General features: G+C 42.9%; 2 protein-coding genes across 10 annotated transcripts in view; one reads left to right on the forward strand and one right to left on the reverse strand.

Moving 5' to 3' along the window:
* The window catches only part of MARCHF5 (membrane associated ring-CH-type finger 5), a 65398-nt gene extending 52572 nt beyond the window's left edge, over positions 1-12826 (reverse strand). The window contains exon 1 of the mRNA XM_075935189.1: positions 12539-12826. Within this exon, the coding sequence (XP_075791304.1) occupies positions 12539-12582 (44 nt within the window). The 5' untranslated portion in view covers positions 12583-12826. The remainder of the gene's footprint in view (positions 1-12538) is intronic.
* Positions 12827-12886: 60 nt separating this feature from the next.
* Positions 12887-27472, forward strand: part of CPEB3 (cytoplasmic polyadenylation element binding protein 3) — a 186834-nt gene continuing 172248 nt past the window's right edge. For all 9 annotated transcript variants that reach the window (XM_075935178.1, XM_075935180.1, XM_075935187.1 and 6 more), the window contains exon 1: positions 12887-13066. The gene's annotated coding sequence lies outside the window, so the exon portion shown is untranslated. The remainder of the gene's footprint in view (positions 13067-27472) is intronic.

Raw genomic sequence — 27472 nt, forward strand, 5'->3', positions numbered from 1 at the left:
TGAGACTTAAAAAGTGATCTTGAGTGTAAAAAGGTTGGAGACCACTGCCTTAGGTAGTGGAATTCACAATGGTGACCACAGCAGTCAGTGTGGTGCATTATGGCACTACTACTGGAGAAAAGTTAGGATTGACATAAGTAATGCAGTATCTACATACTCATTGTATCAACCTAAATACATCAACCATATAGCTCTGTACTGCTTGGGAAGATGGTGTTACATTGTCAGAGTAAGGAGGCACTACAGCAGGAGACCAATTTTAGTTCAAATACATGCACAACTAGGTCACTATAAGATGACTTACGTTGACGTACTTTGTAATGTAGACAAGGCCTAAGACTACAATCTGACTAGGAATAACTTCATTTTGATTAACAGCTATTATTCTGTTAGTTCCTTGCTAATAAAAGACATCAGATATATTGAGAATAGCTTTGTTATAATCCCAATTCATCCAAACTTCCAGTCAAAAAGGGTGACAAGCACAAATTACCTTATATCTGTTGTGAAAGAATTTTTTTTATAGGAATAAAAGGTTTATTTTATTTTATCTATTAACTTCCTTTACCATTTATTAACTGAACTTACCCTTAGAAATCTGAATTTTAAAGAGATCACTGTGAAAACAATAATTGTATTGATTTTTAAAAATTAATACCATGTTTTAAATTACACTTTGAACATTACTAGATATGGAAATATTTACCCTCCATTTCACATGTATGACAGGGTGGAGTGGACCCAGGGTCCTGCTATATTTGTCCCAGGAAAGCAATAATGGAGAGGGCCTGCAAGTGGGCTAAAGTGGCTACAAGAGAACAGCCAAAGAGGGCCCTATAAAAAGGTGCTGCAGTGCCAAAGGCAAGTGGTTCCTAGCTGGACTGAGAGGAGGGCTGATGGTGCTTCTAGCTAGTATTGGAGTTCGCTTTGACAACAGACAGCTCGGTTCTAGCAGGGACGGGGGAGTGAAGAAGAGCTCCTCGCTGGTTGCTGGTCCTGAACTTAGAAAGGCTCTGAGCTAAAGGTAAGGCATCTGTGAAGGTTCAGGACATGTGGAAGTGACCAAGAGAACTGAAAGCAGTTTTGTAAAGGGACACAAAAAGGATGGAGGCTATTCTTACAGTCCCTGTATTGGGACCAAGAATAATGGGTGAGAGTGAGTCCCCTACAGAGGCCAATGGGGGAAGAGCCTACAACTGGATAGCAGTAAACATCAGAAGGGAACTAAACTGTCAGGAGGCTCAGCTGGAAAGCTGGGGCCAGACAAACTAAGGGGGTAAAACCATTTACTCCAGGGAGGAAGCCCTGGGAGTACATCTCAATACCACACCAGGAATTAGTTTATAAACTGAAGGCCACTTGACCAGAAAGGGGTGCTCATGAAAAGTGGGGGTGACACGGTTACAACATATGTTGTGTTACTACAAGGTATCAAATACCAGGGTGGATAAAAATAAAAGGTTTTTTTTTTTTTTTTTTTTTTTTTTTAATAAAATAGGGGGTTTTTTCCCTCAAAACACGTCTAAAGATAAATTTAATTAAGATACATGATAGCCCAAAGAAATCTCATCATGGAATAGGGATTATAAATTCTACTTCTATAGTTTAAGACAATACATTCATGCAAAGTTTAAGAAAAATTTTGGAAATGAGGTCCAATAGTAGATGGATTAGGGACTAAATCTTATGGGGTTCCAGAGGCTTCTGTATAGATTGTTTAGGTCACTCTTTTTATCTACCTAAGGGGAGTCAGTGCTCAGTCTAGATCAGTGGTCTCTAACCTTTTTATACCCAAGATCACTTTTTAAATGACAGACCAAGCCAAGATCTACCGCCCCACCCCTTCCTTGAAGCCCCACCCTCTCTATTCTCCTCTTCTCCATCACTTGCTATCCCCAATCCTTATACTGCTACTTAAAAAAACAAAATTCCCACCATTCCTCGCAGCTACTCACCTGTGCTGTTGCTCGGTGAGCTGCTCCTCAAATGAGGAAATCTAATGTAAATGTACTGTGCAGGCACGCAGTTCAGAGAGGGCTCAAGAGCTACTCTTAGCGCCTCCGAGATCTACCAGCAGATCACGATCTACTGGTTGGTGACCACGGGTCTAGATGATACCATGGTAGATGCTTAGTTTTGCAGTTCTCAAACTTTGGATTTGTGTCTCCAGAGATAACATACTTGTTAACAGCAAAAATGTTCATTCATTCATAAATAAATAGATGTGAGAAACAACAGACAAAGTCAATCCCTTATCTCTCTCTAAAAGTGCAAAGTTTCAAAAAGTTCAATTAATATAAAATTGTTGGGGGCAGAATAGATCTGGATAAGGAGAAGAAGGCTGCAGATAAATGTGAGAAGGGAGGGACAGACAATAGAAACAAAAGTGAAACTGAGCAGCATATTCAAGAAGTCTTGAGGTCTTTCTGAGTGTAGCCTTCATTGATTTAAGATCTACCATACCATTCTCTCACTAGAAAAGAAAACCTATGATGGCAGCAGGCTGTAAAAGGGACTCAGTTTGGGAATATTTTAATTAAGGTCTTCTCCTGTGAGCAAGACAGGCATGTGTGCAAAATACAAACAGCGCAACAAAAATATCCAAGGCCTGGATGCTTGAATGAAACAACATCATGCGAAGTGTTCCTTCTCAGGAGGAAGCTGTGTTGAAGATGATGAAAGGTCTGAACAAGCAGGAACTTCAATGGTAAACTTTTTTATTTCATACTTCTTCCTTAAGAACTGCCTGTCTTCCTTCTGGACAATTCTTGAATTCTCATGTTTAAGCAAAAAATATACCGTATATTCCGGCATACAAGACGACCTCTGAAGTTAAAAAACATCCCCCAAAAATCGGGGGTCGTCTTGTACACCGGATGCCCCGCCGCCGGAGCCCCTCCGCGGCTTTGAAAGCCTCGGGGGAAGCCGGCAGCGGGGCATCCCGCAGACTGTTTAATTTCTTTCATTTCAAGTACATTTCTTGGCTAAGAGCTCAGTCATAGAAGTCTTCAATTTAAACCACTCCCTTTGACTAAAAAGGGAATTTTGAGTTTCTACTGCTTCTTTTGAAATCATTAGGTAGTTCTAGATGCGGTAGTTCTAGGGGCTCCGGAGGGGGGGCAGCCCATGCGCGCCTGGGATGCCCCGCTGCCGGCTTCCCCCGAGGCTTTCAAAGCCGCGGAGGGGCTCCGGCGGGGGGGCAGCCCATGCGCGCCTGGGATGCCCCCCCCCCCCGCCGGCTTCCCCCGAGGCTTTCAAAGCCGCGGAGGGGCTCCGGCGGGGGGGCCAGCCCATGCGCGCCTGGGATGCCCCCCCGCCGGCTTCCCCCGAGGCTTTCAAAGCTGCGGAGGGGCTCCAGCGGGTGGGGGGGGGGCAGCCCAGGCGCTCCTGGCGGCTTTGCTCCCGGTGCCTCTGGTCTGCTGGGGACCATCTCCAGCAGACCAGGGACACCGGGAGCAAAGGAGGCGGAGGGGCGCTGGGGTATAAGATGAAACCCTATCTTTTAATTAAAAAGATAGGGGGTCGTCTTATACGCCCAGTCGCCCTATACGCCGGAAAATACGGTAGTTGCTATTCATTTTTTTATGCTGTTGTGATAAAATCAATAGCTAAAATAGGCAGATCTTTCTTTTACAATTTCACCTTTTCTGTAGTACTGTGTGTCAGTTAATGCAATGGGTAATACTAAATGAGCAGTATGGTAATCATAATTAAATAGCTGCATTGGCTTTTTTTTTTGTTCAGGAGAATCCATTGTCAACATACAAGATTCTGAAGGCTATCCACCTTCAAGATCACCTTCATTTTCTATAGTTTCAGAGTTAGCTGCCAATAGTAGGGTTTCAGTCACATCGTGTATGTCACAGTCACAGTAGCAAAATGAAAACAAACGAGAAAAAAACCCACTCCATCATCCAGAAACAGCCATAGATAAGTTTGTGATAAGCACCAGCAGATTACAAAAAGAGGTACAGTAACTGATGAAAAAAATGACCGCTTTATTTATGCAACAAACTCTCCTTTCTGTATGACTGAAAACCCATATTTCATTAACGTGGTTCAGTCATTAAGACCAGGGTACAGTCCACCCAACAGAGCAGATGTCACAGGCAAATTACTGGATAAAGTGTAGGAATGAGAAATTGCACAGCGTTCAAAAAGTTTAGAGGTTAAAGTTGTTAACCTGAATCTTGATGGGAGGGAGCAAAGTCCACAATGATCCTCTTTTATGTGCTTGTGTGACAACAGAAGAAGGAAATGTCTTCCTTGGAGAAACAATTGATACATCAGGAAATACACAACAGAATACTTACAAGAAGTAGCACTAAAAACTAAAAGTAACTGAAAAATAATTCATGTGTCTAGTACAAAGCTTGGTCATAGATAAGGCAGCAAATGTATCCAACATAAGAAATTTAGAAGAGAGTCCCATTTGGTTGCAGTGCTCATTTGATGCAACTCTGAGCCAAAGACTTCAGTGTTCCAGAAAAAAAGGCTATTGCTGCTGAAATTGCAAAATGCTTCAACAACCACCATTCCACAGCAGCTGCTCTGAAAAAAGTGGGAGGAACCTAGCTCACTGTCCCACAAGACGTGCAATGGAACTCAGTATTAGATAGTTGAGCACTACATCAAGAACTGGCCTAATCCGATGACAGTTTGTGAACAAAACTGTGAAAAAATAGATGGCACTATCACAAGCAAAATTCTCAACATTGGGCTTAAGAGAAATGTTGAACACACACACACCCTGGGTACTCTGAAGCCTATTTCAGTAGCACTGAACAAAATACAGGAAAATGGCAGTTTTATTACTAATGCTGTTGAAAATTAGAAGGAACTGAATCAGATCTTAAAAAGAGAAATATGAAATGACAAGCATTAAAAAACCAAATGGTACAAGCACTGTCTCCAGCTCATTGGCTGTGTCTACACTGGCCACATAACACATAATAGCTATGGAAATGAGAGAAGTCAGAATAGGGAAATGCGCGGGGGATTTAAATATCCCCCGCGGGATTTAAATAAACATGGCCGCCGCTTTTTTCCGGCTTGGGGAAAAGCCAGAAAAGAGCGTCCAGACTGGCGTGATCCTCTGGAATAAAGCCCTATTCCGGAGGATCTCTTATTCCTACTTGCAAGAATAAATTATTTAAATCCCCCGCGCATTTCCTTATTCTGACTTCTCTCATATCCATAGCTATTACGGGTTATGTGGCCAGTGTAGACACAGCCATTGTCTTGCAAATATTCTCAATATGATATACCAGCATCAAACTAACTCCTCAAGAAGAGGAATTGGCTTTGACATGGGCATCCAGCAATCATCTCTCCATAACAACAACTACAATAAACTTCTCAGCTAAGGGTGAACAATTTAAGAAATGTATGTTTCCTAATGAGACTGTGGAAGTGATAAACTCACTTTTAACAACAGTTGCTTCTTCTGCTGGTGTAGAAAGATTACTTTCTTCCTCGGGACTAATTCATTCCAAATTGAGAAATCGTTTTGGACTTGAAAAAGCAGGAAAGTTTGTTTTTCTTTTCCTGATTATAAACAAACAGGAAAATGAAGGTGAAGATGAATAAATTAACTGCAGAAGCCAACATTTTAAGTTTCTCATGTTGACCTGGCTAACTCTGTCAATTTAATTTTGGTGGGTTTTTTAATATTTCATGTAACTGTTTTAGTTAAAAACAATTTTACCAAAATATATTGATTTCTTTAAAAAATTAATTAAAAAAATCATATTCCTGTTTTGTTAAAATATGATAAGATTGTTGTTTAGTTAAATAAAACAATGTGCATGTCTGCCTGGTGATGCTCTCCTCCTAATACAGCATGGCAAGAAAGTCCTCCAAATATTGATGATTACCTGTTGAATTGGAGATAGATTTTTATGAAATCACTGGGAGGTGAACTACCTGAATTACCTTTGGTAATGAAATAAACAATCATTCGGTTTCAGATTAGTTTTACAGCTCTATCAGAAAAGTTTTCAAAATTTGTATTTTGTTTAAAAATGTATACTTTCTAAAAATGATAACTACATCTATCTCTGAGTTGAAGAAAATATCTTAAGTTTATAACAACCAACAAGAATGCACTTTTATGTAGAAAACTATGATTAAATAGAGTCTTCCTGACTAGTGATTTAAATCATATCCACCCTGTCAAATACTTAATTTTAGTTTAAATGGCACTGAAATATCTTTTGAGAAAGTGCTCCTGTGTATAACCAGCAGTAGATGGACATTACAAAGATAAGAAATAAAAAAGGGCCTCTGTTGGGTTTGCTAACTTTGACATTTAAAATCTTTTCTAGAATAGAATTAACAGTTCAATAATTGCTTCTCTGACAAAACAAAATAAAAGCCATGAAATGCAAAAACAGATTTCATTAATATTCTGTGTATGAACTCAGACGACCCCAAGCCCTTTCAACAATGTTTCCAATTTCATTTAGACGGTGTAATGATGTACATTATCGAGACACAAAAAGTATTTAAAACAATTGCTTTAAAAAGGGACATCAACTTGATGGCACCTGGAGATCATTATAATTTAAAGGGAAAAAATCAGTTTGTTTACTTTTTCCATTTGTCAAAACTGTGTGTATGTAGTGGGTTTCTCTAATTTGACTATACAGGAGAATCCACTCAGCATAAACTTTGTGCAATTTTAAAAAGTCTTTGACAGCCTCCATCACAATTCACTCTGATACATCTTGAAGAGTTTTGGTATGCTTACAAAAAGTTATCAAGACTCGATATCAAGGTGCAACATGCACAGACTGACGTAAATGCAGACTTGGCTGAATGATCTAACAAAGCATCAGTCACCATTTTCTATCATAATAATTCAAATAAACATATTTTGAGCTATACAAGTGCTTAAATAACTGTAGATGAGAATAGCATCTCCTCCTGATCAGTAAAAAATAAGGTTTACAATTAATTTCAAATCAATGAAAATCAGCCTTCTTCAGAAAAATAACTAAAAATTACAAGCACAGGATTAAAATCATTTATTTATATGAAGATTTCTTGGGCCACACGCGGCTGTTAAAGGGGTAGCGGGAGGGAGGAGGTTGGGAGGGTTTTTTTGTGCTCAACAACTTCTTTCCTCGGCTCTTTGCACTGTATCCACCACTATTTTGGCTCTTTGTCTGTAACGGGTTCTGGCTTAGAGGAAGCATTGCTAAAGAGTCTTCCATGATGCACAAAACCGGGGAAAAAAAGTCAAAAATAGTTTGTGTCAAAAATACGCGTATCCTCCAAATTCATAAAGCAGCAGCAGCAAAAGACACTACAAGTTCAGTGTTTGTTTGTTTCTTCCTCTTTACAGGTCACTGTACCCATTTTGCAGTTTAACTCCTCAGCTGAATCAACTGGCACTGTCTGTCTCCCATTAGCACAGCAGTTCCCAACAACTGGCCCACAAATCAGCCTCAAACGGCTGGCTGCCGGGCTGCGGCACACCGCCAGGCCAGGCCCATGCTAGATGCTCTAGGACCAGGGCTGAGGTATACCCCCGGCACACTGCCAGCAGCTGCTGGAGCTGAAGTTGGCTATTCGCAGCAGCTCTGAGGGCAAGGGTGCAGGTACAACCTAGACCCCTGAGCTGCTGCACAGCAGCCGGCTTCAACACCAACAGCCGTTTGGACTGTTGGATGCCCGTGTTCTCTGTGAGAAGGGGAGGGGACTATGGGCTAGAGGTTAGAGAAGGGAGGGATGACTGGATTCTACCCCAGTCCAGCTGGACCCTGGCTGCCTGCCAGCCCTCAGCATGTGGGGTAGCCCTGAGAAGGCAGAGCCCAGCTCCAAGCAAGTCGGGGTGTAGGTATGTGTGATATCACCATGTCCTGTAGTGTACATGTGAGAGAGAGAGAGAGAGAGAGAGAGAGAGAGAGAGAGAGAGAGAGAGAGAGAGAGAGAGAGAGAGAGAGAGAGAGAGATTACACTGGCCTGCAGAGTGTGTGTGCATGTGAGCATGAAGCTGAATTTGACCAGTTATGATGTAAATGTTGAAGAAATGAGCGAAGAGATGCAGCAGCAGAAGTCCCATTAAATAAAGTGAGTACTGTACAATGTTTAATATTATGTTTTATATTTTCAGTCATGCAAATGGTGTTAATGGCTTAAGAAAGGGAAGCATTCTTAACAGAATTCTTTTTAGTATTGTAGACATCTGCAAACTCGGATCTTAATGATTTTATGCAAATATGCAAATTTTGCATAATTAATATGCTACAGGCCACAAATAGTTTGTGAATACGTTTGCAGGTCTGTGGTATATGGGAACCACTACATTAGCACACTAATCCACACTAGAAATCATAAGGCTGAAAGTAAAGCAATTCATGTTGTTACCATGTTGAGATTTGTCCACTGAAACAAGCTACATAATCATGACGTGATATTACATCTTGGTTCCTCTTGGTTTCTGAGGACAGGACAAGGAGTAATGGGCTTAAAGTGCAGCAAGGGAGGTTTAGATTGGACATTAGGAAAAAATTCCTAACTGTCAGGGTGGTCAAATATTGGAATAAATTGCCAAGGGAGGTGGTGGAATCTCCCTCTCTGGAGATATTTAAGAACAGGTTGGATAGACCTGTCAGGGATGGTGTAGACGGAGCTTGGTCCTGCCTTGAAGGTGGGGGGCTGGACTCGATGACCTCTCGAGGTCCCTTCCAGTCCTATGATTCTATGATCTGGATGCAGGGCTGCAATGAGCCTCCAAAACGTGTTTCAGGACTTATGTATAACACTAAAGGACCAATTTTATCAGAAGCAAAATAAGAAACACTAGTGATACAAGAAGAGAAATCTAGATTTAGAAGATACTGAAGTACAGATGGACATATCCCATTGATTGAGAGCCTGTTCTGATTTGGATTTGCAATGTTCTCCCAGATCTGTTTTTCATAATGTTCTTCTTTTCTCAGTCACAGTAATTCCACCATCCCTGTCTCCTGTCTCCTTTACATCTCACAACCATGCTGTTATTTACCTTGACACTGCTCCCTCTCAGTAGCTCCAAAATCCAACTCTTTTTATTCCTGCTTCCAAAACCCTTGATTGTCTCTTGCCTATCTTACTACAGACTCCCTGACAATCTGCCTAGACTACAACCTTCTCTCTGGCTGACAACTTGAATTTTGCACTCTTCCATCCTATCCAAAAGGAAGACACCAAATGTATCTGCCTTTCTCTTTCCTACCACCTCACCCTGGTCCTTCTACATCAAACGGCTAATTCTCACCTTAAAGGGTGTACATAACTGCTCCTGCATCACATTAGAGAGGCCAGGTTTACACTAGATCTGACAGCTCAGATCATTACCACTGAAGGTGCTAACAGCTCCCTGAGTGGTATCCTTCCTGTTTTAGGAATCTATCTATTGACTTTGATTTTTATTGCTTAGGTTTAAGTACCCATTCTCCAGATACTTAATGATGCTCTGTCTCCCACCCCCTCCCTTTTTCTTTCTCTCCCCCCTCCCCTTCCCCTCTCCTATTTATTTCGAGTTTTCATATCCCCAGTCATCTGAAGTGGCTGTGCCCACGAAACCTCATGTTACCATCTACATGTTTCGTTAGTCTACCAGACCATTTGTTGTTTTTTCTGTAACAGACTAACTCAGCTACCCCCTGAAGCTCAGATTAAGGTATGCAAATCTAGCTCTGTATTCTACATAGCTGGAGTCAGCTTACCTTAAACCAAATTTGGCAGCATCCCCACTAAGGATGTTAAATTGTGATTATCTAGCTAACCAGGTAGTTGATACAATTTGTATCAATTAAATGATTAGTCGATAAGAGCCACTTTGCAGAGCTGCAGCAGGGGTAGCTCTCAGAGATGTCTCATGCCAGGACTGAGCAGTCCCAGCTTGCACTGGCTCCACGAGCCACCCGCCCTGCAGCTCTGCATTTTAAATGTAGTAAGAGCAGCTGGGATCTTACTACATTTAAAATGCAGTGGCACAGAGTCCCAGACCAGCGCGAACCAGTACTGCTCAGTACTGGCTTGCGCCGAGTCAGGCAGTCCCTGTTCATGGCAGCCAGGGTAGGCCGTGGTCAGGGGCTACTGCTGGAGCAGCCTCCCCTATGCCCCTGTGCTGCTTCAGATAGCAGCCACGGGAGGGGGGAAGGGAGGAAGGTGGCACCATGGAGATTGTGATAAGGGGAACCAGCTTTTAAGCAGGCTCCCCCCAGGACTGGCTCCTGTTTCCTCCCCACCTTCCTGCCCCTCATACAGAGGGTGCAAGGTGTGGGAAGCAAGTTGTTGATACTCCACTGTTATCTGACTACTTACTAACATCCATAGTCACCACAGCATACCTTACCCCTTGCAAAAGGAGGAGTACCTGTTGAGGCACCCTCTGATTTTGATTTAGCGCATATTAACTAGACTCGCTAAATTGATCTTCCAGAGTTCAATCTTCCTTTTAGTGAAGAGCCTCCATCAGTCTTCTGGTGACAACCTGTATTTCACTAATTCCAATTTCCTTAAAGATGACCCATAAAGGAGAAACACATTGGGTTTGTATCCTCTTTGCTTCCTCAAAATGAAGGCCTGGCAGATTTTTCTCAATATAAATAGCGTGTAGAAAATTATTAAGGAAGCATTATTTACCTCTTCACATAACACAAGAACCAGGGGTCACCAATGAAATTAATAAGCAATAGGTTTAAAACAAACATAAGGAAATAGTTCTTTACAAAACTTAAAATAAACCAGGAGAAGTTATTGCCAGGGGATGCTGTCAAGACCAAAAGTACAACTGGTCTTGAAAAAAGAATTACATAAATTAATAGAGGCTAAGCCCATCAGTAGTTATTAGCCACTGTCAGAATGGTCAAACACACAGTCCCATGCTTTGGGGCTGTGTCTAGACTGCATCCCTTTTCCGTAAAAGGGATGCAAATTAGACACATCGCAATTGCAAATGAAGCGGGGATTTAAATCCCCCTCGCTTCATTTGCATAAAAATGGCTGTCACTTTTTTCCGGCTTGGAGCTTTGCCGGAAAAAAACACCAGTCTAGACGCGGATCTTTAGGAAAATAAAGCCTTTTCCAAAAGATCCCTTATTCCTTATTTTAAGAGAAATAAGGGATCTTTCGGAAAAGGCTTTATTTTCTGAAAGATCCGCGTCTAGACTGGCACCTTTTTCCGGCAAAGCTCCGAGCCGGAAAAAAGTGGCAGCCATTGTTATGCAAATGAAGTGGGGGGGATTTAAATCCCTGCTTCATTTGCAATTGCGATGTGTCTAATTTGCATCCCTCTTACGGAAAAGGGATGCAGTCTAGATACAGCCTAGGTGTTCTTAAACTTCTAACTGCTAGGCCTACGTAACAGTGGGTGGATCACTCAAGAAAGTGACCCGTTCTGTGCATACCCTCTGAAACATCTGGCAGTGCCACTGTCAGAAGACAGTATAATAGGGAGTGCCTCAGAAGGTATGCACAGAACAGGGCACTTTTTTGAGTGAACCACCCCTTTATCCAATGGGCTAGCAGGATCATTAATCTAATCCAGTATTTCCATTCCTATGTATCAGCTAACATCATAAATCCATTTGATTTTCTTTTGCAGGTCATCTGTTCCTCTTTTGCAGTCTTGTCCTACCTCCAAACTTTCTTCCATGAGGTCTCCTATCCCTACAGCATCCTCTATAATCCTCCTTTGTTTTTATAGCCGTTCTCAGGATGCTCTAGACACACGTGTCCCATCATCAGCTTAGTACCTAAGTAACTTACAGGCACTGATTGATTTATTCTTACAACATCCTTATAAGATAGTATTTTCCTATCATCATTATTTTAGAGAGACAAATCTACACTAGCACTTTTATCTGTAAACCTTTTGTCAGGCAGGAATATGAAAAAAAACCTCACACTGGATCAACAGAAGCACCTGTGTGGACAGTGCTATGTTGGCAGGTAACATAGCAAGCACTGCTCATTTGGAGTGGTTTAATTATGCCAAAGAGGGAGCTCTTTCCCATCAATAAAACTACATGACAGCAGTGAAGCTGTAAGGTCTGTGGTGTAGATAAAGATGTTTAAGAGATGTATTCAAGGAGAGATAGGAAGTATGTGGCAGAGCAAGGAAGTACCCTGAAATCTTGTACATGGCAAGCCTTAACCAGAGGCAAACAAACGACCTTCCGCTTCTTTCCATAGTCTATCCCACAACTCTAACGCCACCCTCATGAAATGAGGATGAGCACTGTACAAAAACAAATTATCCCAGCACCTTACTTTCCACAAACCTCCTGGTGCCTTCTGTGAGATCATCGCTCTGAGACTCACACAGCACCTAGCTTAGTCTCTCTGGAGCTCCTGGGACACACTTAGGGGGCTGCACGCGCAGGGGAAACAATCAAACAGCCGGTGACATACACACAGGGGCTCCCGCTCCACACACGCACAACACGCTCCCCCTCCCTCCGCGTCTCCCCACCGCCCAGGCATGCTCGCAGCCCCTCACATGCTTGCTCCCGTTTCCCCCGTGCCCCCCTCGGCCCCGTACCTGTCCATGGCCTGCTGCGGCGCCAAACCCGTCTGGTCCGACATACTCCCGGGTGCGGGGACCCCGGAGGCCCCGCCGCCGCCGCGATCTCGGGAGGAGCCGACGGCCTAATACTGGGCCCGGAGCCTCCTCTCCCCGCGCAGCTCCGCCAGGCCTCCCTCAGCAGGCGGGGGACGGGCAGGCCGCTCAGGCGCCACGGGCCCTGCTGACTGCTATCGGGTCCGGGCCGCTGGCTCCATACGCTGCGCGGCCTGAGTAAGCAGAAAGGGGCGGGGGGGAGGGGGCGGCACCTCTGTGAGGTAAGACCAGGCACGTCCCCTCCCCCGCGCGTCAGAGTGCCAGGGAAAAAGGGCGCCCGGCGCACCATGGGAGATGTAGTCCCCGCCTCTGCCGCTACGGAGGGGATTTAAAGGCCCCCGGGGCGCGCGTGGCGGCTGCTGCTACCGCTCCCCGGTGTCGCGTGCGGGGCAGGTGGGCGCTGCCTTCGAAGGGGGACGCGGCGGGATGGCCGCACTTGCTGCGGGAAAGGTCAGCACCCTGTCCCGTCCCCTCCCCTCCCCTCCCCTCCCCCGCGGGGCTTCTCTCCGGTTAGCGCCTCCTTCCCCTGACAGCCTGTGGGCGGGGAAGAGCAGAAATTCCCTTTCGCTCTTCTCCTTCCCTCCTGGAGAAATGGCAGCTCCGCGCTAGTCCCCTCCTGCGGCCCGTGGGTATACGGACTGGTTGCGTTGCGTGGGGAACAAGACTGCAGCTTCCTTCCCCCACTACCGCATTGTAAACTTGCAGCCGCCCTGTCGCCCCTTCCCCAGGATACTGGGCGTCCTCGTCTCTCTCCCGTGTGACATGAACAGGTGCTGACATTGTGCCTTGTCTTCCAAAACAGTCTTTGCTCCCTCCTCCCCCGAGATCTCCCTCCCTGAAAAGGGTCTTTAGTTCTTCATGAGTTAGTGAGAAAGGGATTTGTCCTGAGTACTCGACTTTTAGTTTATCACGCTGCTTAGGTGGGTGGTAATTTACATGATTCAAGTGAAATTACTAAATATGCAGGAGGGGTTTTTTTGGGGGGGAGGTTATTGCCAATAAGGAATAACTCCCCCCCCCCCCTTGATAGGGCTTGTAGTAAGGCAAGGGCCTAAAATATAAGTCTATGTAGCACGGGTCTGGTTTGAGCCCTGAGGCCAGGCTAATAATGGTCAAGACCTGGCTAATATAAAGTAAAGCTAAGCTGTGAGCAAGAAGGCCCCTACTCTCAGAACTTGACATGAGCAGGGCTAATACTGTAAAAAATTATTGATAATAGGCACAGGTGGTCATAAGTTAAAAGAAACAAAAAACAGGACTATGTAGCACTTTAAAGACTAACAAGATGGTTTATTAGGTGATGAGCTTTCGTGGGCCAGACCCACTTCCTCAGATCAAATAGTGGAAGAAAATTGTCACAACCATATATACCAAAGGATACAATTTAAAAAAATGAACACATATGAAAAGGACAGTTAAAAGCACATTCCAAAAGGATGGCAATACCACCTGGTTAAAAGGACCTTGGTACCCCCTACTCCTCACAGATACTGACCCAAGTTCAGGAAAGAGTCTAAAATGATAGCATGATGGGTAGAGATGTTCTAATGTAACCAGAGCAGGCCTGTGTGCTTTTTTGTAAATGTGGGCCTCAAGGGTGTGAATGCACTTAAGTGGGAAATCAGCCTACCAGAGTATAGGGGAGGGAGGCTTGGGCAGCACGTTGCTCCTGCTTTCACCTAGCCATCCAGAGCATGCTTACTTGGGGGACCGTAAAGGGGAGTGCTTTCGTACCCTTTGCGCACATACCCTTGCATATGGGCCTGCAGAGGTGCACGGTGATGGATGGTATGTAAGTTATGTCACGGCTACATTTCTATTACTAAGTTATGTCAGAGGATGGCAAAGTGATGCATTAGGAGTGTTGTGTAACCTGTTTGTACCTGTATATAAAATGGTGTCTTGAAGTATCTATGTTTGTTTGACCTAGGTGGCAGTGATGGATTTGCATGCCACTGACTGAGTCATGTCCATTGTCAGGAGGTACATATATGTAGTGGTTCAGTAGAGTCTACTGACCACTATTACTGTACTTCCATGGTCACCAACCGGTAGATCGCAATCTACCGGTCGATCTCAGGGGCTCTAAGAGTCGTTCTTGAGCCCTCTTTGAACTGCGTGCCTGCGCAGTACATTTAAATTTGATTTCCTCATTTGAGGAGCAGCTACTCACCGAGCAACAACACAGGTGAGTAGCTGTGCGGAATGGTGGGAGCTGGGATGTCGGGAGGGCTAAAACACCCCGGGCAGCTGGATGTGGCTTTCAGCTGAAAGAGGCTGCCCTGTGCTCCAGCTGATCGGGCGGCTTCTCCTCTGCGCCTGCCCACTTGGAGCGTGGGGCACCCTGGCTGAGCGCCGTGGCCAGCTGGCCAGGCAGCTGCTTCTCTTCGCTCCAGCCCGGCTGCCCTGTGCTCAGCCAGGGAAGCTTGCTCCAGCACAGCTGGAGCTAGGCGCAGCCTCCCTGGACTGAGTGCAGGGCAGCCTGGAGGGAGCGTGGGACGGAGGGTTCCCTCCATGGCTGGTGTAGGGAACTCCCTGCCCCCAACCTTGTTCCCTCTCCCCCACCCCAAACCTGTCCCATGCCCTCCTGCCCCCCTGTTCCCTCTCCCTTGCCCCCCCGCCCCACTGCAGAAACCTGCCCCCCAGCACCCTGCCCCCCTGCAGAAACCAGTTCCCTCTGGCACCTTGTTCCCTACTGCAGAAACCTGTCCCCCTGCTCCTCTCTGCAGAAACCTGTCCCTCCCCAGCAGCCTGTCCTTCTGGCACCCTCCCCCCTCTTCCCTGCCCCCATTGGCACCCTGTTCCCTGCCCCAGAACCCACTAGCACCCTTCCCCAGTACTGTGTCCCCTGCTCCCGAATGACTTTTCTATGGGTCGGTGACCCCTGACTCAAGGCAGGTTCCTTGCCATTCTCATAAATAAAGACAATGCAGAAACTTTTTGTGTTTAACATAGTATTTTATTTAAAAATGAAGTCTGGCCAACAAGCCCCCAATTGGGGCCAAGCCCCCATCTGGCCACAACCACTCCTGCATTTCCCCAGATCCTAGATCTGAGCCTATCAAACACTGGAATCCCCTGCCCTGAGCCCCTCACATACCCCAACCCAAATTCCTGCACCCTCACATCCACAAGCCTGTGGCTTGCTTAGTACCCCAACACTGCCCGGCCTGGAGCCCCCTCCCCGAGCCAGTGTCCCCTTCTCCACCTCCTCCTGCATCCAGATTTCCTCCTAAAGCTTGCACCTCTCACCCCTTCCCACACCCAAATCCCTCATTCCCACCCCAGAGACTACACATCCTGTCTCAACCCAGCGAGGGTCCAGCTAGACTGCATGAGTTTTTCAGGATTCTGGAGCTATCCCAGAAAAACTCTTCTGCATCCAGGGTTGTGTTTGTTCTTCCGCTTTTTTAGTGGAAGAGCAAACATGAACTTTCCGTCACCCCTATATTCCTCTTTCCACAAGGAATAAGGTGGCTTCCAAAAGAAGGGTTTTTTTTCTGACATTTGGTCCAGTCTAGACAGGCCAAATGTTGGAAAAACCTCTTCCTACAGAAGAATTTAAAAAAAAAAAAAAAAAGCAGCAGCAGTATAAGGATTGGGGATAGCAAGTGATGGAGAAGAGGAGAATAGAGAGGGTGGGGCTTCAAGGAAGGGGCGGGGTGGTAGATCTTGGCTTGGTCTGTCATTTAAAAAGTGAACTTGGGTGTAAAAAGGTTGGAAACCACTGCTGTACTTGGTTTGACCATACACCTGGCCAGGCACCTTTGATCCTTATTTGATTTTTGTGTTTTTTTGTGGACTCTCTCGGAGTCTGCTGTGGTGGCTTTTTGAGCAAGCCGATATGATACACAGAGGAGCACATGCACGCAGCTGAACGGCTATCATCATTGAAGGAGCAGGAGACCTATCTGAATACCACACCTGTAAATCCTGACTACTACAGGGCTCACGCTGGAAAAATCACACGTATCTGTACTACGAGGAACAAATGAGAGATGCCCAGAAAGAATCTGGAAATGGTTCAACTTTTTATGTTTTAGCTTGTAGGTATACTTTCTCATAGAGGAAAAACGAGTCCTTTATAAAAAGTCATCCTAGCATCATAGAATATACATATTTCTCTAGATGAGGCTGACACACCATCTCTATATTCACAAAATCTCTCCATTCTTCCTTCCTTTCGATCTTGTATTCTCAACTCTCACTTCTTTACTGATCTAGGAAGATCTTACACTGTGTCACTTTGGCCTAGAGCAGTGGTTCTTAAAATATCTGTTGAAGCCCCAAAGTGGTTTGTGATGCTATTTTAATGGAATCATCATGGCTGGTGTTGGACTTGTTGGGGCCTGGGCTGAAGCCAAAATCCTAGCTCTGCCACCCAGGGCTTATGCCTGAGGGGCTTATGCCATGGCTGCAAGGCTCAAATTATAGCCCCTTTGCCCAGGGCAAGAGTCCCCTCAAGCTTCAGCTTTAGTCCCCTTACTGGTTTCCCTCCACCCCAAGCACCAGGGGTTGGGCTTTAGCTTTGCCACCCGCATGACAGTGGGGCATAGATTTCAACCCCTTTCTAAAGGACATGTAATTTTTGTTAGAAAGGGGTGGCAGTGCAATGAACTTTGAGAAAAATCTGGCCTGGGATGGCCAGACATCCCTTTAACTTCAGTGGATGTGTTTCACTAATATAATTACATGTGTACAGGCACAAGTTTTCTAAACAGCTATGTTAATATCATTTAAGTAATATTTTATTGATATGAACAGTATTTCCACATCAGTTCTGGTCAGCTAATGCTTTGTTAATTTAGTCCATAAATCTAGGTTGTAGAGTAAGTGTGAAAACAATTTTGTAAGGCCCTATGTATTAATGTCACTAGCTTCTGTGCCCATTGATTAACTCACAATGTATAGGACAGGCCTTTTTGATAAAAGTCCATTAAATGCTTCTCTGGTATATTTCTACATTTTTTTGTGCAAGGAAGATCTTTGGATTACTACCAGCTGTCTGTACTGTGATCTGTTTATACTTCTCAACAATCACCTTAAATAAATTTCTCTAAACCTGAGACTCTCCATTTCTTTTAAGGTATTGTACACTCTCTGCTGAATTTTAGATTACATTGTTTTTTCCAGTAAGTTACTATGGAATGTAAAGTGGCTAGCAATATTAATAGAAGAGTTCAAAACAGTTGTCTTATCACTTTCTCCCAAACTTATGCACACTAGATATTTATTACAGATGTGATGAAATAAGTGAAATTTTATTTATCCTCGTATTGAAAAGTTCTCTTTTATTATGATTTAATAGTAGCATTTTAAAACTAATAAAAGAAAGTTCTTCACACAGCGTGTAGTCAACTTGTGGAACTCCTTGCCAGAGGAGGCTGTGAAGGCTAGGACTATAACAGAGTTTAAAAAGAAGCTAGATAATTGCATGGAGGTTAGGTCCATAAAAGGCTATTAGCCAGGGGATATAATTGGTGTCCCAGGCCTCTGTTTGTCAGAGGCTGGAGAGGGATGGCAGGAGACAAATGGCTTGATCGTTATACAGGACTATGTAGCACTTTAAAGACTAACAAGATGGTTTATTAGATGATGAGCTTTCATGTGCCAGACCCACTTCCTCAGATCAAATAGTGGAAGAAAATAGTCACAACCATATATACCAAAGGATACAATTTAAAAAAATTGAACACATATGAAAAGGACAAATCACATTTCAGAACAGAAGGGGGGGGGAGTGTGGAAAAGGTAAATAGCTCACAGACATTTACCTTTTCCACACTTCCCCCACCCCCCTTCTGTTCTGAAATGTGATTTGTCCTTTTCATATGTGTTCAATTTTTTTAAATTGTATCCTTTGGTATATATGGTTGTGACTATTTTCTTCCACTATTTGATCTGAGGAAGTGGGTCTGGCCCATGAAAGCTCATCATCTAATAAACCATCTTGTTAGTCTTTAAAGTGCTACATAGTCCTGTATTTTGTTTCAGCTACACCAGACTAACACGGCTACATTTCTATCACTATTCGGCTTGATCACTGTTTTTGGTCCACCCTCTCTGGGTCACCTGGTGCTGGCCACTGTCGGCAGACAGGATACTGGGCTAGATGGACCTTTGGTCTGACGCAGTATGGCCACTCTTATGTTCTTATCTGTCCCTGTAAAAAATAGATGACAGAGCAAAGCTCTTAGTGGAGTCTTTGGCTCTTCCCTTCCTGGATATAGAAACTTCTGGTGGGGTAAGGGTGTGATTTTTGTTATACTCTTTATTTTTGTCTTGTGGTAATGATTGTAAATGTCATTCTGGCTATGGTGGAAAAGTGTCATCAGAGAACAAGATATTCCTGGATTATAAGGCCTGAAGAAACCATTGTCTTAGGAATGTTACTTTTAAGTGACACAAACCTTAATGCATATGTAGTAAATGGTGTGCAGGTACTTGATACTAATACAGCTTTTTCACCTTCTGGTATCGGAACAGTTATACTAGTATAAAGCACCTTTATACCAATATAACTTCATTGACACTAGAGGGATTATACAACATAAACTGTCCTGTTATAAAGTCTCAGAGGGGTAGCACTAGCCTGTAACTTAAAAAAACGTAAACGATTGCTCTTGTAGCACCTTTATAATCTACACAGCAGGGCTAAAAGCTGAAGTTGCATAGCTTAAATTCAACATGTCAATTGCATAGTTTAAGTAGAAATAGATTATTCAGCTTTTGGCGCCGTCTATACAGCAGGAAGTCAAAGAAAGAACACTCTTTCTTCGATTGCCCTTATTCATGAAATGAGGATTACCATGAGTCAGAATAAGAAGTCCTCCATGTTGGCATTCTTTTGAAATAAAGGCTTGTAGTGTAGACGTGCGCGCGTGCACTACGTTATTTGGAATGATGTCAGTTATTCTGAAATAACACTGCTGTGTAGATGTACTAACAAAAAAATGAGATGGGAACAACCCACTCATCTGAAGAAGTAGTTTGTGGCCATAAAAGCTCATGTCCTGTTATAGTTAAAGGAATACAACTTCCTAGTGTCAGTCTTCCCACTCCCTTTTATCTCTTCGAAAAATAGCGATATCTTCCTTACAAGCGTTCTGTATTATACTCTATTCAATATGTGTACCAATTCTCTCTTTGTATCTATATTTGATGTCAATTTTAATTTGTGATGTGATGTATAGAAAGTTTACAATTGTATTTTGTGTGCCAGAGTTAAGGTTGTTGGCAGGAACTTGCACATTGCAGCATTTCAGGTGAATGGTATGTGTGAAGAGTAGGAACAGAACATTATATAAATTGTCTCTACTAATCACCTTTAAAATTTATTTAATGGTAACGTTGTACGGTGTAGTTGGGTTTTCCATAAGAATTTTTTATGAAGCCAGCAATCTGCACTTAAACTTAACACATTTTATGGGAGAATTTCTGTGCTTATTTTTAGAAGAAATAGTTAGCAGTCTTGAAAGTTTTTAACTATTTGGCATAGAAAATTACTTGAGTGCATAGTTTTCTTCAGTATGGATTCATGTAAAAGAAAACTATGCACCAGTTGAATAGTTCTTTACAACTTTTTCCAAACATCTGACATCAATTTTTCCAATCTTCTTCTACTTCAATAACTGGGCAGAGGCTAGGTAAACTGTCTTAGATTCAGCCAAGTTTGGGAAGACATAAGGATATTGCTCATAACACAACACCTAATCTTGCAAAGGTATCCATGTTTTGACTTCTGCACTTGCACAGAGCTCATTCACATCAGTGGATCTCTGAATAGAAACAAGTGGCTACCTTGGCAGATGCATTTGCAGGATTGGAGACTAAATCTGTGAAGTATTTTTTGTTATTGAAATATTAAGCTGTTCAGAGCTAGTTTCCTTGCATATATTCAAAGTGTCAAATAGCTAAATCGACTAAAGATTACTTCAGACTCTGTAGATATTTCCAGAGTGGAGAATCTAGATGGGCTGCCTCCCAAATGTTTTCGTAAATACTTTCTCTGCGGTCTTTTTTTAACATTAACAAAAGCAGTTCTGACAAATAACTTTTTATTTAAAAATATCTGTTTGTCATTTTATTTAGCTCCGCATTTACCTACTCATTTATGCCTCGTAAAAGGAGGTTTACCTACGCCGGAAAAAGCTCTCCCTTCTGCCGTTTTACTGTTGATTTACTTGTGCAAAAGCACATTTGAGGTGTGGACACTGTACGGGTTTTAGCGCAAAAACCTTGCAATGTAGAAGTAGCCTTATGATAGGCCAGGCTTGATAACAATTAAAGGCCACCTGAAGCAAAAGCTGATTGCTTCCCATTGCTTAAATAAACTTCCCCCAGGGTCAGAATCCTTTTTCCGCACCCACACATCCCAGTGAAAAAATAGCATGTTCAAGATGGATTGAAGTATCAGAGGGGTAGCCGTGTTAGTCTGAATCTGCAAAAGCGGCGAGGAGTCCTGTGCCACCTTATAGACTAACTGAAGTGTAGGAGCATAAGCTTTCGTGGGCAAAGACCCACTTCATCAGATGCATGCAATCTGATGCATATAAGTTGCCACAGGACTCTTCGCCGCTTTTGCAAGATGGATGCAGTACCAGGTGGCATGGTCACATGTCATTCTAGGACCAAGGTTTGGGCTTACAGACAAACGACTATTCACAATTTGTTGGTTTGAGTACTGAGTCATTGTTTCCTTTTGTATCAGTAATGGCCCTCATTAGCGCATTTAGAATTATAAACAAAGCCACACTTCATATACAAGAATGATACACAAAAGTGGGATCTACATATTCATAAGATTGTCAGCTTTACAATTACATGTTACATGGCGTGTTTTGCATAAAGCATTTTGAGTTATGCATATTCACAGGGCTCGCCAGCCGCGCTGTCCGGCAATCTGCACATGTGCAGATCATTCTGCGCATGCACAGATCGCCCAAACCCGGCTCTTCCGGGTTGCAAGTAGATTGTATTATATTTGTCGAGCCCTGCATATTCATATTTATAAGCCAACTTTCTTAATGCTGGGGGAGGTGCATGACAGTCATCATAATAAGGCTTGTGAACAGCACTCAGGAGAAAAGGTGAAACCAGAAACCATGATCACCTGGTTCCCCATCTCACCTGAAGGATATTCTTTGAAGAAGGATTCTGCCTTGCTCTATCGCTTGATGTAGGCAGATTTGACAAGACTGACAAAAATCTGCATTCTGAGATGCAGCCCCCCGCAACCGCATGCAAAAATACCAGGTTCAAGATGGATTCCAATACTAGGTGGCAGTTTGTATATCATTGCTTTATAGAAACCCAGTATTTTAAAATCATGATGCAGAACCCAAAATATGATATTTTAAAATTATGAGTTCTGCCTGTTTACCCTATTTCATCACCACCATGTCATTTGGGGGAAGCTCCCATCCCCAATTTTTATGCGGTCAACTTGGGGTCTAACTTCAACTTTAAATATATTCAAAACAGCAGTTTCCATGTTCACTGCAAAATAGGAAATTGAAGATGGTAGCCATTTTGGCTAAGGGCAAAATTTCAAATTGGAAGGAAAAAAATGTAAAATCCTTACAAAAATTGGCAGCATTGACTGAGTCCCAGATTACGCCTTATAGTTTTTCAGACCCCACACCCAAACCCTCTTCACTCTCCTCCCCCTGCCAAGATCCCACCTTCCTAGCTTGCTCTGACACCCTGCCCCAAGTCCTCTCCTGCACCCTTCCTCCTGGCCAGACACCCTGCCCCAAGTCGCTTCCTTTACCTTCCCTCTCTCCCAGAGACCCTGTCCCAAGACCCTCTTCTATCCTCCCTCTTGGCCAGACACATGACCTTATTTAGCATTTGTTTATTATTATTATTATCCTTTTTTGTGGTCTACATTTTCAGCTCCATGTACCAGACTGTTATTAGGGCAAATTTTCCATGGGGGCTGTTTTTTTTTTTTCTTCGACACAAAAATCCTTCTTATCCCTCTCCCTTCCCTTCCCTCCCCCCCTCCCCAATTAAAAAATTATTGTTCAGTGTTCCTCAGTCTTAAAAAGTTTAAGAAACACTGCTTTACAGAAACCGTGTTGACTTTTGCCCAACAAATTATGTTCTTCTATGTATCTGACAATTTTATTCTTTACTACTGTTTCAACTAATTTGCCTGGTACTGACATACCATAATTAAGACATGGCACCGGGTTCACATTACATTTATTTAACTTAGATTTTTCTCTTAAATGAAATTGTGCCCCATAATATATTTCCACTAGCTTTATTAAATTCAGAAATGCCATTGTATATAAATAAGAACAGTATCTGTAGTTACTTAGGATCAAAATATAAATGTGAGAATAAATTGCATGAAATATAATGTATAAAGTGATCAAGAAGGCGCTTTTCTTACTATAAAATATTGCAAAATTAGGTCCAGTTGTTGTGTGGGTTTGCACCTTTCTTGGAAGCTTTTTACATAAACCAGTAACAGACACCTGATTAATTGAACCACTCATGGCTTTGATAGGTTAGTTCTAAATTGACCATCCTGTTCCCAATTGCCAAAGAGTATTCGTTTTATTTTTTCAGTTTAATGACTCGTATCAGAACTACCTTCAGCACCCAGATTCTATCTTCTGGTGAGCTTTCCCCCACTTTCCTGATTACTGTATTTGGGAAGGGGACAATATAGATAATATTTGTTTTGCGTGGACACTCCTCAACCATCTTCCTCGCTGACCTGCAGAGTGAAGTGGTCATTATGGAAACCTGAACAGGTCTGAGCTATTGCCCATTCAAAATGGAATAAAAATTCAGACTTTGATCAATAGGCCAGAATAGAACTCTCCATTATTAGGCAGTCAGAGATGCACCTGTTGTAACTTTCAGGTCGTACCTATATTGACTAGGCTGCCTGATCAGACTTTGAATAGGAATCCTTACAAAATAATCGAACAGAGCAGTCCATGGCTACTAAAGAAGGTTACATCAATTATTTCAATTCACGAATATTTCCATGAGCTAGAAACTGCAGTGGTGGTTTTCATCTGAATAAAGTCCAGAATACAGTGAACTTGATACTTGTGAACATTCATCACAAAGGTTTGGGGAGTGCAGACAGTGGACGGTAAGGGCTGAGTGGGCTATCAGTGTATAGGAGAGGAGTTATAGGTGTCTGATGGGGAAGCAAGGCTATTGGGGAAGGAGGAGATACATTTTTGCCCAGTACACTATTGCAGTTTTTGCATAAATTCAGGGATGTACAAGAGATAATACAGATAAATTCTGGTTGCTATCAATGAGAAGAGTAGCAGTGTATGTGATTATTTAGAGGACAGGAAACTGCTTTGGTCCACTGTCAGGGTTCTGCTCCCTCAATCCTCAAGGTTGTTGGGAATCGTTTTAGGTCCTAGGGCAATTTAAACCACTCTAGAGATTGCTCTTGGACACTTCCTTTCCCCGCAGTAACACAGGTCCCATTGTTCCCTTTTCTGCCCTGACAATCTGCCCATTTGATGGGTGGCTGGCATAAGGGAGTGCTGTACAATCAATATAGCTGCATAAATGGCCAGGAAGCTCCTTTAATAGGGCATATGAGAATTCTTTTGAGTAGGGAATATGACTGGTATAGAAGCAATCACAATGGCCTCAAAGAATCTAGAAACAGATGCTGAAAAGCTGGTCACTACAGTTCCTAGCTTGCACAGTCCACCATATCAAACTGTAAAAAGCAAAGAAATCAGCAGTTAAATCACTTGCTGTCTCAGCTACAATTCCACTCATTTCCCCTTCTCTGCTTTAACTCTTTCTCTTCCAATCATTGCTCATATGTCTTCAGTCTGTGTTGAACAACCAGCATGCAGCCACGTACACTAACGATCACACAATGCATATTTATATTTTGTAATGAAAACTAATACTAACATTGATCCAGTAATTTGACCTATGCCATCAAATGCCGGCAATGCCCCAATGCTATATGTATTGGACAAACTGGACAGTCCCTACGGGAAAGAATCAATGGACACTGTCTGTAAAGGGAACATACAGAAACGTATTGGGAAACACTTCAATCTACCTGATCACACTTTAAAAGATCTCCAAGTGGCTGTCTTGTTACAGACCAATTCTGCAAGCCAAATACACAGAGAAGGGTTGGAATTACAATCCATCCATGAATTTAATTCTCATACCTATGGCCTCAATCGAGATAATGGATGGCTGGGACATTATCAACAAAACAAACAATGAAGGTGCCAACAGCTCTTTGTCTTTGTAGATCAGGCATGTCAAACTCAAAGCCTATTGAGGGCCACACAAATGAAAACCGATAGTTTTCAGGGTCACCAATTACTTCTATGAAAAAGTCGTAATTATTATTATAGATTATATTTTAGGTATACTGTGTAATATTTTTTCAGGTCTTGTTTGAATATAATACAATAATTTGATGTGTAAACTTGCTATTTTTAAATACCAATTTAAGGTACTTTTTAATTATTTTTTTTAAATGATACAAAACTTGTTTTGTTGAAATAAAAACAAGTATAGACCAAAACAATAAGGGAGAAACTTGTATTTCAGAATAATTACTTCAGCCTGGCAAACAATAGCCTTTGAATTTTCTTTAAAGAAGCACAGTGTAAACCAGGTACATGCTGATTCTTTTTTTGCCCTGGAATTTAAAGATGACATCTGTGCTGGCTGCCTTATTCTGCATCCATACCCTCCTCCCCTCCTGCTTTAAGTATATATTTGTCCCCAGAAGGATTACCAAAATGAATCAAGTGGCTTGCAAAGCTGGCCTTTATGCTTTGGATTTCTTAAACTTTGCACTTTCAAAAGTACATGTAATATTCTTACACAGATAATCCATGAAAGACTAACAAGTTAATTGCCCTTTGGCTGACTGAAGTACAAGTGCTTATTTATCGGCAATATTGGTATACCCCTGTTATCCTTGGCTGGCTGGTGGTACTTAGATAGAAAACTGGATAATTTCCTTTTCCTTTTTTATCTTTAAAGCAGGTGTTACTTGAACCAAATGGGTATCCTTCAGAAATTGGAAACCCATCCTAAATTAAGTCTATAGAAAAGAAAACAAAAGAAGGATAGATAAAATGTAAGATACATATCAGGTGTGCAAAGTGGGAATTGATGCGCAAACAGCCAAAACATGACAAAAAATTGATAAAAGGAAACTTTTTTTACCCAATTCATCTGTGGAACTCACTGCCATTAAATAGCAGTGAGGTCAAAAGTTTGTAAGATTTTTAAAAGAATGAAGGCTTATTGATAATGAAAACATCTAAAATACCATAGGTAAGATAAAAAACAGATTAAAACCCATTCATGTTTCAGGTTATAAGCAAGCCACAAACTGATGGCAGTGAAGAAGAAACATTCCCTATTCGGCAATAACTGTCCACTGTAGTTTCTTGTGGACATGTGCAAGCACACTCACACCCCATTTTATGACACATCTTATATTGGCCACTTTTGTACCTACAATACTGGACTAGACTAGAGGGTCCCATTGGCTGATTTGTCAAAGCCTACATTCCAAGGAAATCATATGACAAATATTAACACAGTACAGTTAGGTACTTAAAACTCAGGACATATGAAAATTAAACTGGGAACCACAAATCAGCCGTGTGTGTGTGTGTGTGTGTGTGTGTGTGTGTGTGTGTGTGTGTGTGTGTGTGTGTGTGTGTGTGTGTGTGTGTGTGTGTGTGTGTATTGCAGTACTCTTGATTCCATTCCATTTGGTGGAAAAAACTGTATGCTATCATATTATTTGAAAAACAGTATGTTACACCATGCAATTAACACTGAATTGTATTCTTGTACAAGGGGAAGAGCTAAAGGGCTGTGGTCCAGAGCCAGGCACCCCTCAGCCCTAATGCCTCCCCCAGAGCCAGGAACTTTCAAACAACCCCAACCTAATGCCCCTCCCTCCCCCAGAGCCAGGCACCCTCAACCTAATGCTTCCCCCCACAAGAGCCAGGCACTCCCAGCCCCCAACCTAATGCTTCCCCCCTCCCCCAGAGCCAGGCACCCCTCAGCCATCCCCAACCTAATGCCTCCCCAGAGCCAGGCACTCCCAGCGCTCCCCCTTCCCCCCCACACACACTTAATGCCTGGGTCCCAGAGCTGCTGCTAGTGCCACACACTTCTTCCTAAGGAGCTGGGGCAGTGTGAATAGAGCAGCCATCTGTGATCAGGTGCTTGATGCCTGTGCAGAGAGGCCCAGCCGGCTGTGAGCACGTGCTGGAGTGCCGAGCGCAGAGCGGACCGACCGGCTGTGAGCAGTCGTTGCGGCGCAGAGCGGCCAGCTGGCCATGATCTGCACTCGGCCACGTGGTCCGAGCGGCCAGCAGGCCACACTTCATTCTTTTATAAAATGTGATGGGCCACAAAAAACTTCAGTCGGGTCTGTTTGACATGCCTGGTGTAGATTCTTGTGTTAGTACTCTTCCTCTCTAATTGCTATCCTATGATCCTTATTGGCTTCTTTTAACAATCCAATTTTTAGGTGCTTATAGATTAGCAGTTTTGCCCATTTGGTTTTCCCTTTGGGTACGTCTAAACTACATCCCTCTTTTGAAAAAGGGATGTAAATTAGACATATCAAAATTGCAAATGAAGCCGGGATTTGAATTTCCTGTGCTTCATTTGCATAATCGCATCACAGTGTTCTTTCGAAAAACACTATTTCAAAAGTGAAACTGCGGTCTAGATGCAGTTCTTTAGAAAAGAAAACCCTTTTTGAAAGATCCTGTACTCCTCAAAAAATGATGTTTACAGGATCTTTCAAAAAAGGCTTTTCTTTTTGAAAGAATTGCATCTAGACCACAGTTT

This window comes from Pelodiscus sinensis, chromosome 8 (genome assembly GCF_049634645.1).
Source record: "Pelodiscus sinensis isolate JC-2024 chromosome 8, ASM4963464v1, whole genome shotgun sequence".
In the NCBI taxonomy this organism is placed as follows: domain Eukaryota; kingdom Metazoa; phylum Chordata; order Testudines; family Trionychidae; genus Pelodiscus; species Pelodiscus sinensis.